This window comes from Scyliorhinus torazame, chromosome 11, assembly GCF_047496885.1.
Source record: "Scyliorhinus torazame isolate Kashiwa2021f chromosome 11, sScyTor2.1, whole genome shotgun sequence".
NCBI lineage: Eukaryota > Metazoa > Chordata > Chondrichthyes > Carcharhiniformes > Scyliorhinidae > Scyliorhinus > Scyliorhinus torazame.
Genome location: NC_092717.1, coordinates 183,476,538 through 183,490,178, shown reverse-complemented (window position 1 = coordinate 183,490,178; position 13,641 = coordinate 183,476,538). Strand labels below are relative to the sequence as shown.

At 45.1% G+C, this 13,641-nt stretch overlaps 1 protein-coding gene across 13 annotated transcripts in view; it reads left to right on the top strand.

Moving 5' to 3' along the window:
* The window catches only part of LOC140385700 (uncharacterized), a 661,829-nt gene that overhangs the window by 511,172 nt on the left and 137,016 nt on the right, over positions 1-13,641 (top strand). For 12 of the 13 annotated variants that reach the window (XM_072468125.1, XM_072468137.1, XM_072468135.1 and 9 more), the window contains 2 exons: positions 9,277-9,371; positions 10,061-10,270. In XM_072468125.1, coding sequence (XP_072324226.1) covers positions 9,277-9,371; positions 10,061-10,270 — 305 coding nt within the window. The remainder of the gene's footprint in view (positions 1-9,276; positions 9,372-10,060; positions 10,271-13,641) is intronic. The other variant, XM_072468136.1, reaches the window with a different exon arrangement.

Below are 13,641 nucleotides of genomic sequence, written 5' to 3'. Positions count from 1 at the left end.
TCTTTGAACCCATATCGCCACATAATAACCTGTCACGTAACCTGCTGCCTTGCTCTCCATTAACCATTTCATTGGCTGATGAAATTCAACGTGGGCAAGTGCGAGGTCTTGCTCTTTGGAAAAAAGAATAGAGGCGTGGACTATTTTCTAAACGGTGACAAAATTCATAATGCTGAAGTGCAAAGGGACTTGGGAGTCCTAGTCCAGGATTCTCTAAAGGTAAACATGCAGGTTGAGTCCGTAATTAAGAAAGCAAATGCAATGTTGTCATTCATCTCAAGAGGCTTGGAATATAAAAGCAGGGATGTACTTCTGAAGCTTTATAAAGCATTAGTTAGGCCCCATTTAGAATACTGTGAGCAATTTTGGGCCCCACACCTCAGGAAGGACATACTGGCACTGGAGCAGGTCCAGCGGAGATTCACACGGATGATCCCAGGAATGGTAGGCCTAACATACGATGAACGTCTGAGGATCCTGGGATTATATTCATTGGAGTTTAGGAGGTTGAGGGGAGATCTAATAGAAACTTACAAGATAATGAATGGCTTAGATAGGGTAGATGTAGGGAAGTTGTTTCCATTAGCAGGGGAGACTCGGACCCGGGGGCACAGCCTTAGAATTAAAGGGAGTCACTTTAGAACAGAGATGAGGAGAAATTTCTTCAGCCAGAGAGTGGTGGGTATGTGGAATTCATTGCCACAGAGGGCGGTGGAGGCCGGGACGTTGAGTGTCTTTAAGACAGAAGTTGATAAATTCTTGATTTCTCGAGGAATTAAGGGCTATGGAGAGAGAGCGGGTAAATGGAGTTGAAATCAGCCATGATTGAATGGTGGAGTGGACTCGATGGGCCGAATGGCCTTACTTCCACTCCTATGTCTTATGGTCTTATTATACTGTCCATAGCTTTACCCTTCCCTTCCCCCCAAATTGCTAGTTTAAAGTCCTTGCGACCAACCTATTTATCCTATTCGCTAGAACACTGGTCCCAGAATGGTTCAGGTGAAGACCGTCCCAACAGTACAGGTCCCTCCTGCCCCAGTACTGATGCCAATGCCCCATTAAATGGAATCCCTCTTTCCCGCACCACCCCTTTAGCCATGTGTTAACTTCCCTAATTTTCTCAACCCTATGCCAATTGGGACTTGGCTCGGGTAGTAATCCAGAGATTATAACCCTGGAGGACCCGTTCTTTAATTTAGTCCCTAGTGTTTGATAATCCCCAAACAGGTCCTCTTTCCTAGTCTTACCTATGTTGTTAGTCCCAACGTGGACCACAACAACTGGATCCTCCCCCTCCCTCTCCAAAATCCTTTCAAGAGATGTCCCTCACCCTGGCACCGGGCAGGCAACATACCATGCGGGACTCACGATCTGGCTTACAAAGGATGCCATCAATCCCCCTAATTATAGAATCCCCTACAACTACCACTTGTCTTTTTGCTCCCCCCTCTTGAATGGCTTCCTGTACCACGGTGCAGTGGTCAGTCAACGCATCCTCCCTACAGCCCTCTTCCTCATCCACACAGGGAGCAAGTACCTCATACCTGTTGGACAAGGTCAAGGGCTGAGGCTCCTCCACTCCTAAACTCAGGATCCCCCTACCTGCCTCCCTTGCAGTCACACCACTCTGTCCCTGACCACTGACCAAATTAACAGTACTTATTCTACCTGGTGTGACTACCTCTTGAAACAAAGCGTCCAGGTAATTTCCCCCTCCCTGATGTGCCGCAGTGTGTGTAGCTCGGTCTCCAGCTCATCGATTCTGAGCCGAAGTTCCTCGAGCAGCCAACACTTGCTGCAGATGTGGTCACTGACGGCCTCAATGGGATCCACCAGTTCCATCATCATACAGCAACAGCACATCACCTGTCCAGCCATATTCAACTAGTTAATTAATTTAAATAATTTTTTTTAAAGTACCTCAAGGATAAACACGAACAAAAACACAGCCCTCTCTCGCCACTCACCCGAACTCAGTCACTCACCTAAACTCAGATGCACCCTGTTCCAATCAGCACTCAGGCACTCACCTCAACTCAGGTGCACTCTGTTCCAATCAGCACTCTGTGTCTAAAGGCACTCCTGCCACACCTTTTGTACCCTGCCTGATTTCCAATGAGCCAATAGGCCCACTCCAGGAAGTGAAGTCTCTTTTAAATATGCACTCACCTCTCCCAGCAACCCTGCAGCTTGTGGCCTGCTCCAGGAACTGAAGTCTCTTTTAAATATGCACTCACCTCTCCCAGCAACCCTGCAGCCTGTGGCCTGCTCCAGGAAGTGAAGTCTCTTTTAAATATGCACTCACCTCTCCCAGCAACCCTGCAGCCTGTGGCCTGCTCCAGGAACTGAAGTCTCTTTTAAATATGCACTCACCTCTCCCAGCAACCCTGCAGCCTGTGGCCTGCTCCAGGAACTGAAGTCTCTTTTAAATATGCACTCACTTCTCCCAGCAACCCTGCAGCCTGTGGCCTGCTCCAGGAACTGAAGTCTCTTTTAAATATGCACTCACCTCTCCCAGTAACCCTGCAGCCTGCTCCAGGAACTGAAGTCTCTTTTAAATATGCACTCACCTCTCCTAGCAACCCTGCAGCCTGTGGCCTGCGTCAGGAACTGGAGTCCTCATCAAACGTCCTTTCTGCCACCGTAATACTGTCCTTGACAAACAATGCCACCCCTCCCCCTCTTTTACCACCTTCCCTGCACTTACTGAAATATCTAAACCCCGGCACCTGCAACAACCATTCCTGTCCCTGCTCTATCCATGTCTCCGAAATGGCCACAACATCGAAGTCCCAGGTATCAACCCATGCCGCAAGTTCACCCATCTTATTCCGGATGCTCCTGGCATTGAAGAAGTGTCACTTGACAACAGCTCCTCCACAAACCACCTTTAAGTTATGGTGAGCACAACGGCGTATGCAAATTTCCCCCGCAACAGCTAATCAGAAGCTCCGCTCTACTGCCCTATGCTGGATGCCCGTCTTCACTTGAACAGCTAGGGTCTCTTGCTCAGGTACACCTTCAAGTTTGGGTGAGCACAACAACGTATGCAAATTTCCCCCGCAACAGCCAATCAGCAGCTCTGCTCTACTGCCCTCTGCTGGATGCTTGTCTTCACTTGAACAGCTAGGGTCTCTTGCTCAGGTACACCTTCCAAGTTCGGGTGAGCATAATGGCGTATGCAAATTTCCCCTGCATCAGCCAATCTGCAGCTCCCCGCTACTGCCCCCTGCTGGATGTGTGTCTTCACTTGAACAGCTAGGGTATCTTGCTCAGGTACACCTTCACGTTAGGGTGAGCACAATGGCGTATGCAAATTTAGCCCACAACAGCCAATCAGCAGCTCCTGTATTTCTATATGGTGATCCCAGAGAAGGAACCTCAGTAAATTCTTTCTCACTACTTCCTTATCTCTTCCTACCCAGTTGTAAATTCTCTCCACCAGGGATCACACCCATGACCTCATGGATTGTAAGGAAAACAGCAAGTGCTGGAGAAACACTGTAGGTCTGGCAGTATCTGTGGAGAGAGAAACAGAGTTAATACTTCGAGTCCAATATGGCTTCTTCAGAACTGTTGAACTGAACATTGATTGTAATGTTCAGTGCAACCATGGTAATATATATATTCATTTAGAATGAGTTTTGTGATCAAAACCAAATTCTCATCCTTATTTTCAGATCCCTTGTGTTCTTATCCCTCCCTATCTCTGTAATCTCCTCCAATTTCACAACCCTGACATGTGTCTTCAACTGCCTATGTATTAAGATCCAGAATTCCCTCCTTTAAATCATTCTCGTACCTGTCTTTTTTTCCTTTTAAAACATTCCTTAAAATCTGCCTCTATAAAGAAGCCGTTGGCTGTCTCCCGTGTTGTTGCCTGAGTGACTCGATGTACATCCTTGCTTTATACTCTCTGAAGTTCTTTGTGATGTTGTATCACGTTAAAGGTGCAATATAAATACAAATTATTGAATGTTTAAACACAAGTATTGAATTACAATCTTTGAATTACAATGATGTATGCAGTGCATTCTGCATCTGTAATGTTTTTTGAACAGTAATGAGATCAGTGAGCATTGAAAGGAAAGCCATTTGTACATGTTCAAAGTTGATACTTTTTTTGTTGGTATCGACTGAGAGAAGATATTTTGCTAACTCATTAGAAGAACCCTCAGTCAGTGCGATAGAAATTTATTGGCCACATGAACAGGCAAATGAGGCCACAGGGTTTCAGGTCTCGAGCATTTTTGACAATGCAGCACATGTTCAATTGGGTTCTAACCCATAATCTGCAGATCAAATGTTTGGGAGTCTACCAACTGTGTCTGGCTGAGGGGTGGCGCAGTGCTAACGCATCAGAAGAACCCTCAGTGCGATAGAAATTTAATGTCCACATGAACAGGCACAATTGCCTCACAGCCCTGACGACTGGGTTTGATCCTGGCCCCAGGTCACTGTCCGTGTGGAGTTTGCATATTCTCCCCGTGTCTGCATGGGTCTCAACCCCACAACCCAAAGATGTGCAGATAGGTGGATTGGCGATGCTAACTTGCCCCTAAATTGGAAGAAAAAGAAATGGGTATTCTAAATTTATATTAAAAAAACTGTTGTCTGGCTGAGATCTTCTGTAAAGAAGAATATTTTGCAGCTCTTCCAATCAGTTGCTTAATAATAATAATATAATCGCTTATTGTCACAAGTAGGCTTCAATGGAGTTACTGTGCAAAGCTCCTAGTCACCACATTCCGGCACCTGTTCGGGGAGGCTGGTACAGGAATTGAACCCGCGCTGCTGGCTGTGTTCTGCATTACAAACCAGCGATTTATCCCACTGTGCTAAACCAGCCCCTTAAGTGCACGATCTGATGTGATCCTAAATTACATGGACTCAAAAGGTGCCAGGTTCAATCCCCAGCCTGTTGTCAGTTGATCTGTCGAGCCCTACAATTAGGCACATTGTTAGAGAAAGATTAAAAGATCGGTTGGACAAAAATAATCTCATTGATCTCTGTTGCCTCCCACATCAAATAGCTTGCCAATGCTATGTATACTAGTGTATGATGTAGTCTAGGGAACTGCTGGCAGATTATCTCGTTGAGGTGAAATATGTTTGAATAAATTGTAGGGTCAAGCCAACCAATGCAAAATTAAATTACCTAGATTCAGATCTGTATTGTAATATGACAGGGATCATTCATAGTTCATGTAACTAAAGGGTGGCACAAGAGTAGGTGCCTTTGTTCTACTGCAGTACTGAGACAGTATTGCATTGTCAGAGGTGGCCACTTTTAGATGAAATATTATAGTGAGATTCTGTTTGTTCAGATGACTGCACAGCACGCTTTTTGAAAAGGTGTTCAGGTCAATCAACCTTACTGAAACAGAGTAACTAATCATTTGTCCCTTTACTGTGGAATCTTGCTGGGTGAAAACTGAGCGCCACGTTTGGCTATATTAGGGGCAGCATGGTAGCACACTGGTTAGCACTGTTGCTTCACAGTGCCAGGGTCCCAGGTTCGATTCCCGCTTGGGTCACTGTCTGTGCAGAGTCTGCACGTTCTCACCGTGTCTGCGTGGGTTTCCTCCGGGTGCTCCGGTTTCCTCCCACAAGTCTCAAAAGACATGCTTGCTAGGTGAATTGGACATTCTGAATTCTCCCTCTGTGTACCCGAACAGGTGCTGGAATGTTGCGACAGTAATTTCATTGCAGTGTTAATGTAAGCCTACTTGTGACAATAAAGATTATTATTATAATAAAGTGACTACATTAAATGTAATACGTTCCATTCTTTATGAAGTACCCTGAGTGAAAACACTAAATAACATCGCACCAGCTGCAGCTCAGTGTGAATACTCTCTCTGAGAGGCTGTAAAGTCCTGAGATATCCTTGGGGTGAAGAAAGGGACTATACCACTCTAGGTTTTTCCTTACTTCTTCTAAATATTGTTCTTTCCTGTTACTGTAAATTATAGAATCAATTCTGTAAAGTTTATGTATTTGTTCTAAAGTTACATTTCTTGCTTTATAATTATTTCCCTGATGTTAGAGAATGGTCTTACTGGACAGCAAACCTAATTCTATGTTCATATGATATTCAAACAAGTACTTCCAGTAATGCGCACTAAGTAGGCATCAGGAATAAGAAACTTATTCTCTCCTTATTGGGTCAACTGTGAAATCTCGAATACTCTCTGACTGGGATGTTAACTCAGCACAGGCCAGGAAATAAATAGTGCTACGATCATTCAAGCAATCTTGTGGCACGGTGGCACAGTGGTTAGCATTGCTGCCTCAGTACCGTGGCCCTGGGTTACATTCCAGCCTTGGGTGGCTGTCTTTGTGGAGTTTGCACTTTTGCCTGTGTCTGCGCGGGTTTCCTTCGGGTGCTCTGGTTTCCTCCCACAGTCCAAAGATGTGCAGCTTAGATGGATTGGCCATTAAATTGCCTCTTAGTGTCCAAGGATGTGCAGGTTAGGTGGGGTTACGGGGATAGGGCAGATAAGAGGGCCTGGCTGAGGTGTTTCAGAGGGTTGGTGCAGACTTGATGGGCCGAACTGCCTCCTTCTGCGCTGTAGGAATTCTATTCTGTTATACCCGGTGTCAAAATGTTTATGCAAAATCCCTCTCCCTATTACTTCTATGGTAGAAAAGTCTGGCAGGAGTTTTCATAGGGAGAGGGATTTTGCATAAACATTTTGACACCAGGTATAACAGAATAGAATTCCTACAGCGCAGAAGGAGGCAGTTCGGCCCATCAAGTCTGCACCAACCCTCTGAAACACCTCAGCCAGGCCCTCTTATCTGCCCTATCCCCGTAACCCCACCTAACCTGCACATCCTTGGACACTAAGAGGCAATTTAATGGCCAATCCATCTAAGCTGCACATCTTTGGACTGTGGGAGGAAACCAGAGCACCCGAAGGAAACCCGCGCAGACACGGGCAAAAGTGCAAACTCCACAAAGACAGCCACCCAAGGCTGGAATGTAACCCAGGGCCACGGTACTGAGGCAGCAATGCTAACCACCGTGCCACAAGATTGCTTGAATGATCGTAGCACTATTTATTTCCTGGCCTGTGCTGAGTTAACATCCCAGCCAGAGAGTATTCGAGATTTCACAGTTGACCCAATAAGGAGAGAATAAGTTTCTTGTTCCTGATGCCTACTTAGTGTGTATTACTGGAAGTACTTGTTTGAATATCATATGAACATAGAATTAGGTTTGATAGCGATTCCCAAAACGTTTCCAAAGCTCATTATTGAGACTTGTATATGCAGGGAGTTCTACTCACTTTCGTTGCCCATGTCTGTGGCCTGTATCCTACGAATCTGCTCATTCAGAAGAAAATTAAGGGGAAGAATCTCTCACTGGTTAAGTGGATTCTATTCATATGCTATCTATTGATATTCAGTAATTATCTTGCTGTGCAAAATGAAGTAGATGTGGTTTGGTGAAGCAATAATTTAATGCTTCATAAATACTTCAACAGCACTTGTTTGCAGGCTGAAGTTTTACAGGAATTAGGAAAGGGAGAGAGGGGAGGAGTTAACACATCAGTGAAATGGAGATTTTTCTGCTCTCATGCTGCCTGGCCTCATTATACATCATGAGAGGCAGACAAAAGCCTAGCCTTTGAAATTCAGTTCCTGCAAGAACATTGCCAGCTTCATTATTAAGATGAACAATGCAAATATGTTAATTGATACACCCAACACTGCTCTACTATTGCCCCTACCACCACCACCCTACAAATGCATTTGTATATCTTTTTAGGGAGGTTTTTTAAAATTATCATCTGAAGATGCAAACTGTTGTCTGGGTACAGTTCCACAGGAAACCAGCAGCATTACATTTCCTAGCTCAGTTGACTATTCCTTTTGGCAGTCCTGGATATTAACTAATTCAGCAGGCTATCACGGCAAAGTTCAGTCCTGTCTTAATGTGGCATTCTCTTTCCAGCAGAAGTCACTAGATAATGACCAGGCATTGAAGCTCTCTGCAGCAGCATGATGAGACCTAATTGTGGAGTGCCATCTTGGCTGGGATTAGCTAACTAAATGAGAGTAGCTTCCATTGATATAGAACCATTAACAACAAGATGTCCGAACGCACTTCATAAGCAACCTTACAAAGTTTGAAACTGTGCTACAGAAGGCGATAATAAGTCAGGTGACCTAAAGTTTGATCAATTTTAAGAAATATTTTAAAAGCGGCAAGGGTGGACTTTTCAGGGAATACAAAACAGATTTGTGAGCTTCAGCTGAAGGAGGACTTCCAAGTATTGCAGCACTTGTAGACTATAATGATATGGTTCCCCTTTATGGTGATGCTTGATGTATTTATCCTTACTGTGCAAGCCTCCAGTGCATTGGTTCCCAATCCCTCAGTATCTGAACATTTCATTCTCCTTGAGTTTAAATCCCTTGAGTGCATTACAATCAGTGGCTATATTAACATTAGGTTAGATAGGTGGCTGGAAAAATGGGGATAAAGGAATATGGAAAAGAGTGAGTACAGTGAATTATCTGGAGGATAAAACCCTGAGGCTGGCTGGTCGTCCCAGCTTGTTTCCATGTTGTGATTTCTGCAACTTTAACCCCACTGAGGCCAACTTTGCCCAATTGAAATTAGCTGATGCCATACTGACTTGAGGGTCAAACCTCCATACTGGTTTCACAGATGAACTGATGAGTGGAATTCAGTGGACCACATTTTAAAGCAGTAATGTCCATTACCTCAAAGGCTAAAAGCATGCTCTGTATACATGGGTTTGTATCTGTTTATTCATTCATTGGATGTGGCCATGATTACAATGGCTAGCATTATTCCTCAGCCCTAGATGCCCTTGAGAAGCTGGTGCTGAATGGAATGACTGCAGACCATGAGGTGAAGGTGTTCAGGTATTCATAGAGTGGATAGTTAGAATTCTGGGATTTTGACCCAATGATTATGAAGGAATGGGAATATATGTCCATGTTAGGAAAATACATGAATTGGAGAAAAATGTGATGGTGTTCCCATCCATCTACCCCGCGCATATTCTTCGGATGGTAGAGGTTGAGAATTTGAGAGGGGCTACCTAAGGAACATTGAGTTACTGTGGTGCATCCTTTTGATAGGGCACACTGCACCCATGCATACTGTAATAGTGTTTGAAATGGTCTCCCGCAATGTTCCTAAATGAAGCAGCAAGGATTCGCGACAAGAGCTAAAACATTTGGCCTCTCAATTTCGAAGATTGCATTGTGCTTTTTTTTAAATATCTGCAGCCAAACCAGAGGAACCATCAGTAGAAGGCATGACTGGAACAGAAAGTGCTGTAACTTCCAAAGAACGCCCACTGAGCACAGATACAAAGGGAAAGGTAGGCATATATCCATTACAAAATCCTCTTATGTATTTGGTTTACATTTTCGTATTGTTTTGTTAAATTTGTTCAGTCATAATGCAGTTTAAAGCCTGTGATTTTGAGACAGTTTTTCTCTTTATGCTTTGATTCTGTCTTTGGTAAAATGACAAAATATGTCTTCACGATCTTTCAAAAATTGCTGCCGCCGTTGTCTGCCACTAATTCCCACTTCCTTTAAAAGCCAGGGAGCACCACAGAATGTCTCAATATGACTTGAGCCAATGCATATGTGCCTGGACACTGTCACATTTACCTCTGGAGCAATGCAATGTGATTAAGCTGGTGTGAGTGAGGTACGACTTGCTGGCTCAGTCTCCTGGGCATACATGCATTAGGCTGCATGGTATAAACCCTCCTGCTCTCATTTCCCTTTCCTTCCTTCTCTTCCCCATCACACTCCTTCCAGCCCTCACTCCTGCTTGGCCCCTAATCCTTTGTCATATTAGAGGAGGGGGGATTCTACTTTATGACAATTAAATCAATCCTCAGCCTCTATACAATTAAAAATTATCTCAGAACCACAGAATTTATTTACTTCGCAAAATTATCACTGGCATTTATTTTTTAAATTTGGTTTGCTTCTTTTAATTCCATGCTTCCTTTGGTATTGTTGACTTTTGTTTTATTTTGCTGATACGTAAAAGGCGGGCACACCAGCTACAAAGATCTCACCAACCAAAAGTAAGCCACAGCCACCAGCCTCCCTTAAGCGACCTACAGCAGCTGCTACAAGCCCCAATAAAAAACTAATTGGGTCTTCTTCAGCTACGACAGCAGCCTCTACTTCTAAGCGGGTTTCTTCTTCTAGTTTGATGCGGCCTTCCTCTGCGAACACCAAAGACATGAAGCCAAAGGTAAGGGTTGGGAGGGGGTGGAGTGTGCATATGTGTCAGGTGCTAATTTTATTTTCCTTTTCCTTAATAAATTCAAAATAATTAGCTTCCTTCCTCACGATGGCTTTTTTTGGGGTAAATTTGACGTGTTCAATCCCTGGTCTCTGCTGAGTTAACAGATGTTAACTGGGACAACAATAAGGACTGAATGCAATGCAATTCAGCAGCACGGTAGCATTGTGGATAGCACAATTGCTTCACAGCTCCAGGGTCCCAGGTTCGATTCCGGCTTGGGTCACTGTCTGTGCGGAGTCTGCACATCCTCCCCGTGTGTGCGTGGGTTTCCTCCGGGTGCTCCGGTTTCCTCCCACAGTCCAAAGATGTGCAGGTTAGGTCGATTGGCCATACTAAATTGCCCTTAGTGTTGGGTGGGGTTACTGGGTTATGGGGATAGGGTGGAGGTGTTGACCTTGGGTAGGGTGCTCTTTCCAAGAGCCGGTGCAGACTCGATGGGCCGAATGGCCTCCTTCTGCACTGTAAATTCTATGATAATCTCCTCTGTGCTTCTGAGATGGTGATTTGGGAAAATTGCCTCTCCTATTTTCTGTCTCTTGGCTCCTACTGGTTCTATGGTACCAGCTGAGACAGGATCAGTCTTGAAAGTGATGTTCCCCAGCAATTGAATAACTTGCCATCAGATACTGGGGCTCTTGCATGTCTAAAAGGTACGAAGAATAATTATTACATAGTACTCCAACAAGGAATTACTTACAGGATAGACAAGGTAAGACAAAAGATTGGGTGTGTGGGGCCTACGGCAGTTGATCAAGTAAACTGAAGAGGAATGATGTGATTGAGGGATCAAAGATGGAATCTATTTGGTGAACAATAGAGAGCTATTATGATAGGCCATCAAATAGTAGGAAGAAGATACAAGAAGAAATTGGCAGGCAAACTACAGAAAGATACAAGAACTACAGAATAGTGATAATGGGTGCTTCACTAATCCTAGAGACTGGGCTGGTAGCAGTGAAAAGAGGGGGAGAAATTCCTAAAACATGTACAAGAGAACTTTCTGGATCAGTTCATTTCTAACTTAACAAAAAAGAAAGCAGTGCTGGACCTAGTCCTGAGAAATAAAGTAGGGCAAGTGGAGCTTTGTTCAGTGGGTGAGCATTTGCGGCAGAGTGATCATAATATCAAATTTAGAAAAAGACAACATGCAATCAAACATAAAAATACTTAGCTGAAAGGGGGTTAATTTCAGTGAATTCAAAAGGAATCTTTGGATTTGGAGCAAAATTTGATAAGCAGAACAACAATTGTAAAATGGGGAGGCCTTCAAAGAGGAGATGGTTTAGAAACAGAATACACCCATTCCTGAGGGAGAAAGTAAAAGGGTATCCAAAGCTAGAGCTACCTGGGTGACTAAAGATTCTAGAGGTTAAAATCAGACAGAAAAATTAGGCTTATGATGATTGTACTGTTCATAATCCAGTAGCGAACCGAGCTGAATGTAGAAGAAAACAGAGAAGATCCAGTAAAAGAAGTTACAGGGCATACATAGAAGCATACATAGAAAATAGAAGCAAGAGGAGGGCATTCGGCCCTTCAAGCCTACTCCACCATTCATTATGATCACGGCTGATCATCAAGTTTAATACCCTGAACCCCCCCCGGTCCTTTAGCTCAAGAGCTATATCAAATTCCTTCTTGAAATTACACAAAGTTTTGGCCTCAACTACGTTCTGTGGTACTGAATTCCACAGATTGACCACTCTCTGGTTGAAGAAATTTCTCCTCACCTAAGTCCTAAAAGGTTTACCCCTTATTCTCAAACTATGACCCTTAGTTCTGGACTCCCCGACCATCGGGAACATTCTTTATGAAACTTCCCCAGCCTCCCCTCAGTTGGTTCTCCTGACCTCTCTCGTGCCTCCAAAGATGACCACCTCTGGACTCGGCACCACCCTCATTCTTGAGACCTCTGACGTGACATCAGCAAACCCCTGTCAAAAAACCCTCGGCCTTGGACATGCCGAAACATATGGACATGGTTCGCAGGACCCCCCCCCCCCCTGCAGAGTGCCCACACCTATCCTCCACCCCGTCAAAGAACCTGCTCATGTGGGCCACAATCATGTATGCCCTGTGGACCACCTTAAAATGTATCAGGCTGAGCCTGACGTACGATAAGGATGCAGTAACGCGCCTCAGGGTCTCCTCCCATAATCTGCAGAGGTGCCGTTAACAGTGCTCCTAATCCTGTGTCCTTACATGATGCCGCCTCTACCCGCTCCCATACCGACTACTCCCCACTTCCTGATCATCGCAATATTCACCGCCCAGTAGTAATTCATGAAATTCGGAAGAGCCAGCCCCCCCCCCACGCCCCCGCTCCAGCAGCATCAACCCGCCCCCCCAAACAAATCCCGAGAGCACTGCATTCACTTTTTTGAAGAACACTTTGGGGATAAAAATTGGAAGGCTCTGAAAAACAAACAAAAACCTCGGGAGGACCATCATTTTAACTGTCTGAACTCGCCCGCCAAAATGACAACGGGAGCGCGTCCCACCTCCGAAAGTCCCCCCTCATCTGTTCTACCAACCGACCCAAATTCAGTTTATGCAGCTTCGCCCAACTCCTGCGCCACCTGGATTTACAAATGTCGAAAGCTCCCTCCCACCACCTTGAACGGCATCTCACCCAATCTCGTCTCCTGCCCCCTCGCCTGGATCGCAAAGACCTCACTCTTACCCATATTCAATTTGTATCCCGAGAACCAGCCAAATTCCTCTAATAACCCTATAATCCCTCCAATCCCCCCCCCCCAAAAAAGTAGATTGTCCGCGTAAAGCGAGACCCTGTGCTCCATTCTCTCCCCCCGCACCACCCCCTGCCAGAACCTCAACGTTCTTAATGGCATTGCCAACGGCTCTATAGCCAAGGCAAACAACAGTGGGAAAAGTGGACATCCCTGCCTTGTCTCCCGGTGTAACCTGAAATAGTCTGATCTCACCCTGTTCGCCCGCACACTCGCCACCAGTGCCTGATATAACAATCGGACCCAGTCTACAAATCCCTGCCCAAACCCAAACCGCACCAGGACCTCCCATAAGTATTCTCACACCACCCGATCAAAGGCCTTCTCTGCGTCCATGGCCACCACCATCTTGCGCCCCTCTGGAGGCATCATAATTACATTAAGCAACCTCCTAATATTGGTCACCAAATGCCGCCCCTGAAGGAACCCCGTCTGGTCCTCCCCTATTACCCCTGGGATGCAGTCTTCGATCCTTGTGCCAGGATCTTCGCCAGTAGTTTGGCATCCACATTTAACCGGGAGATTGGTCTGTATGACAGTTTTCCAGATCCTTATTCCGCTTTAAAA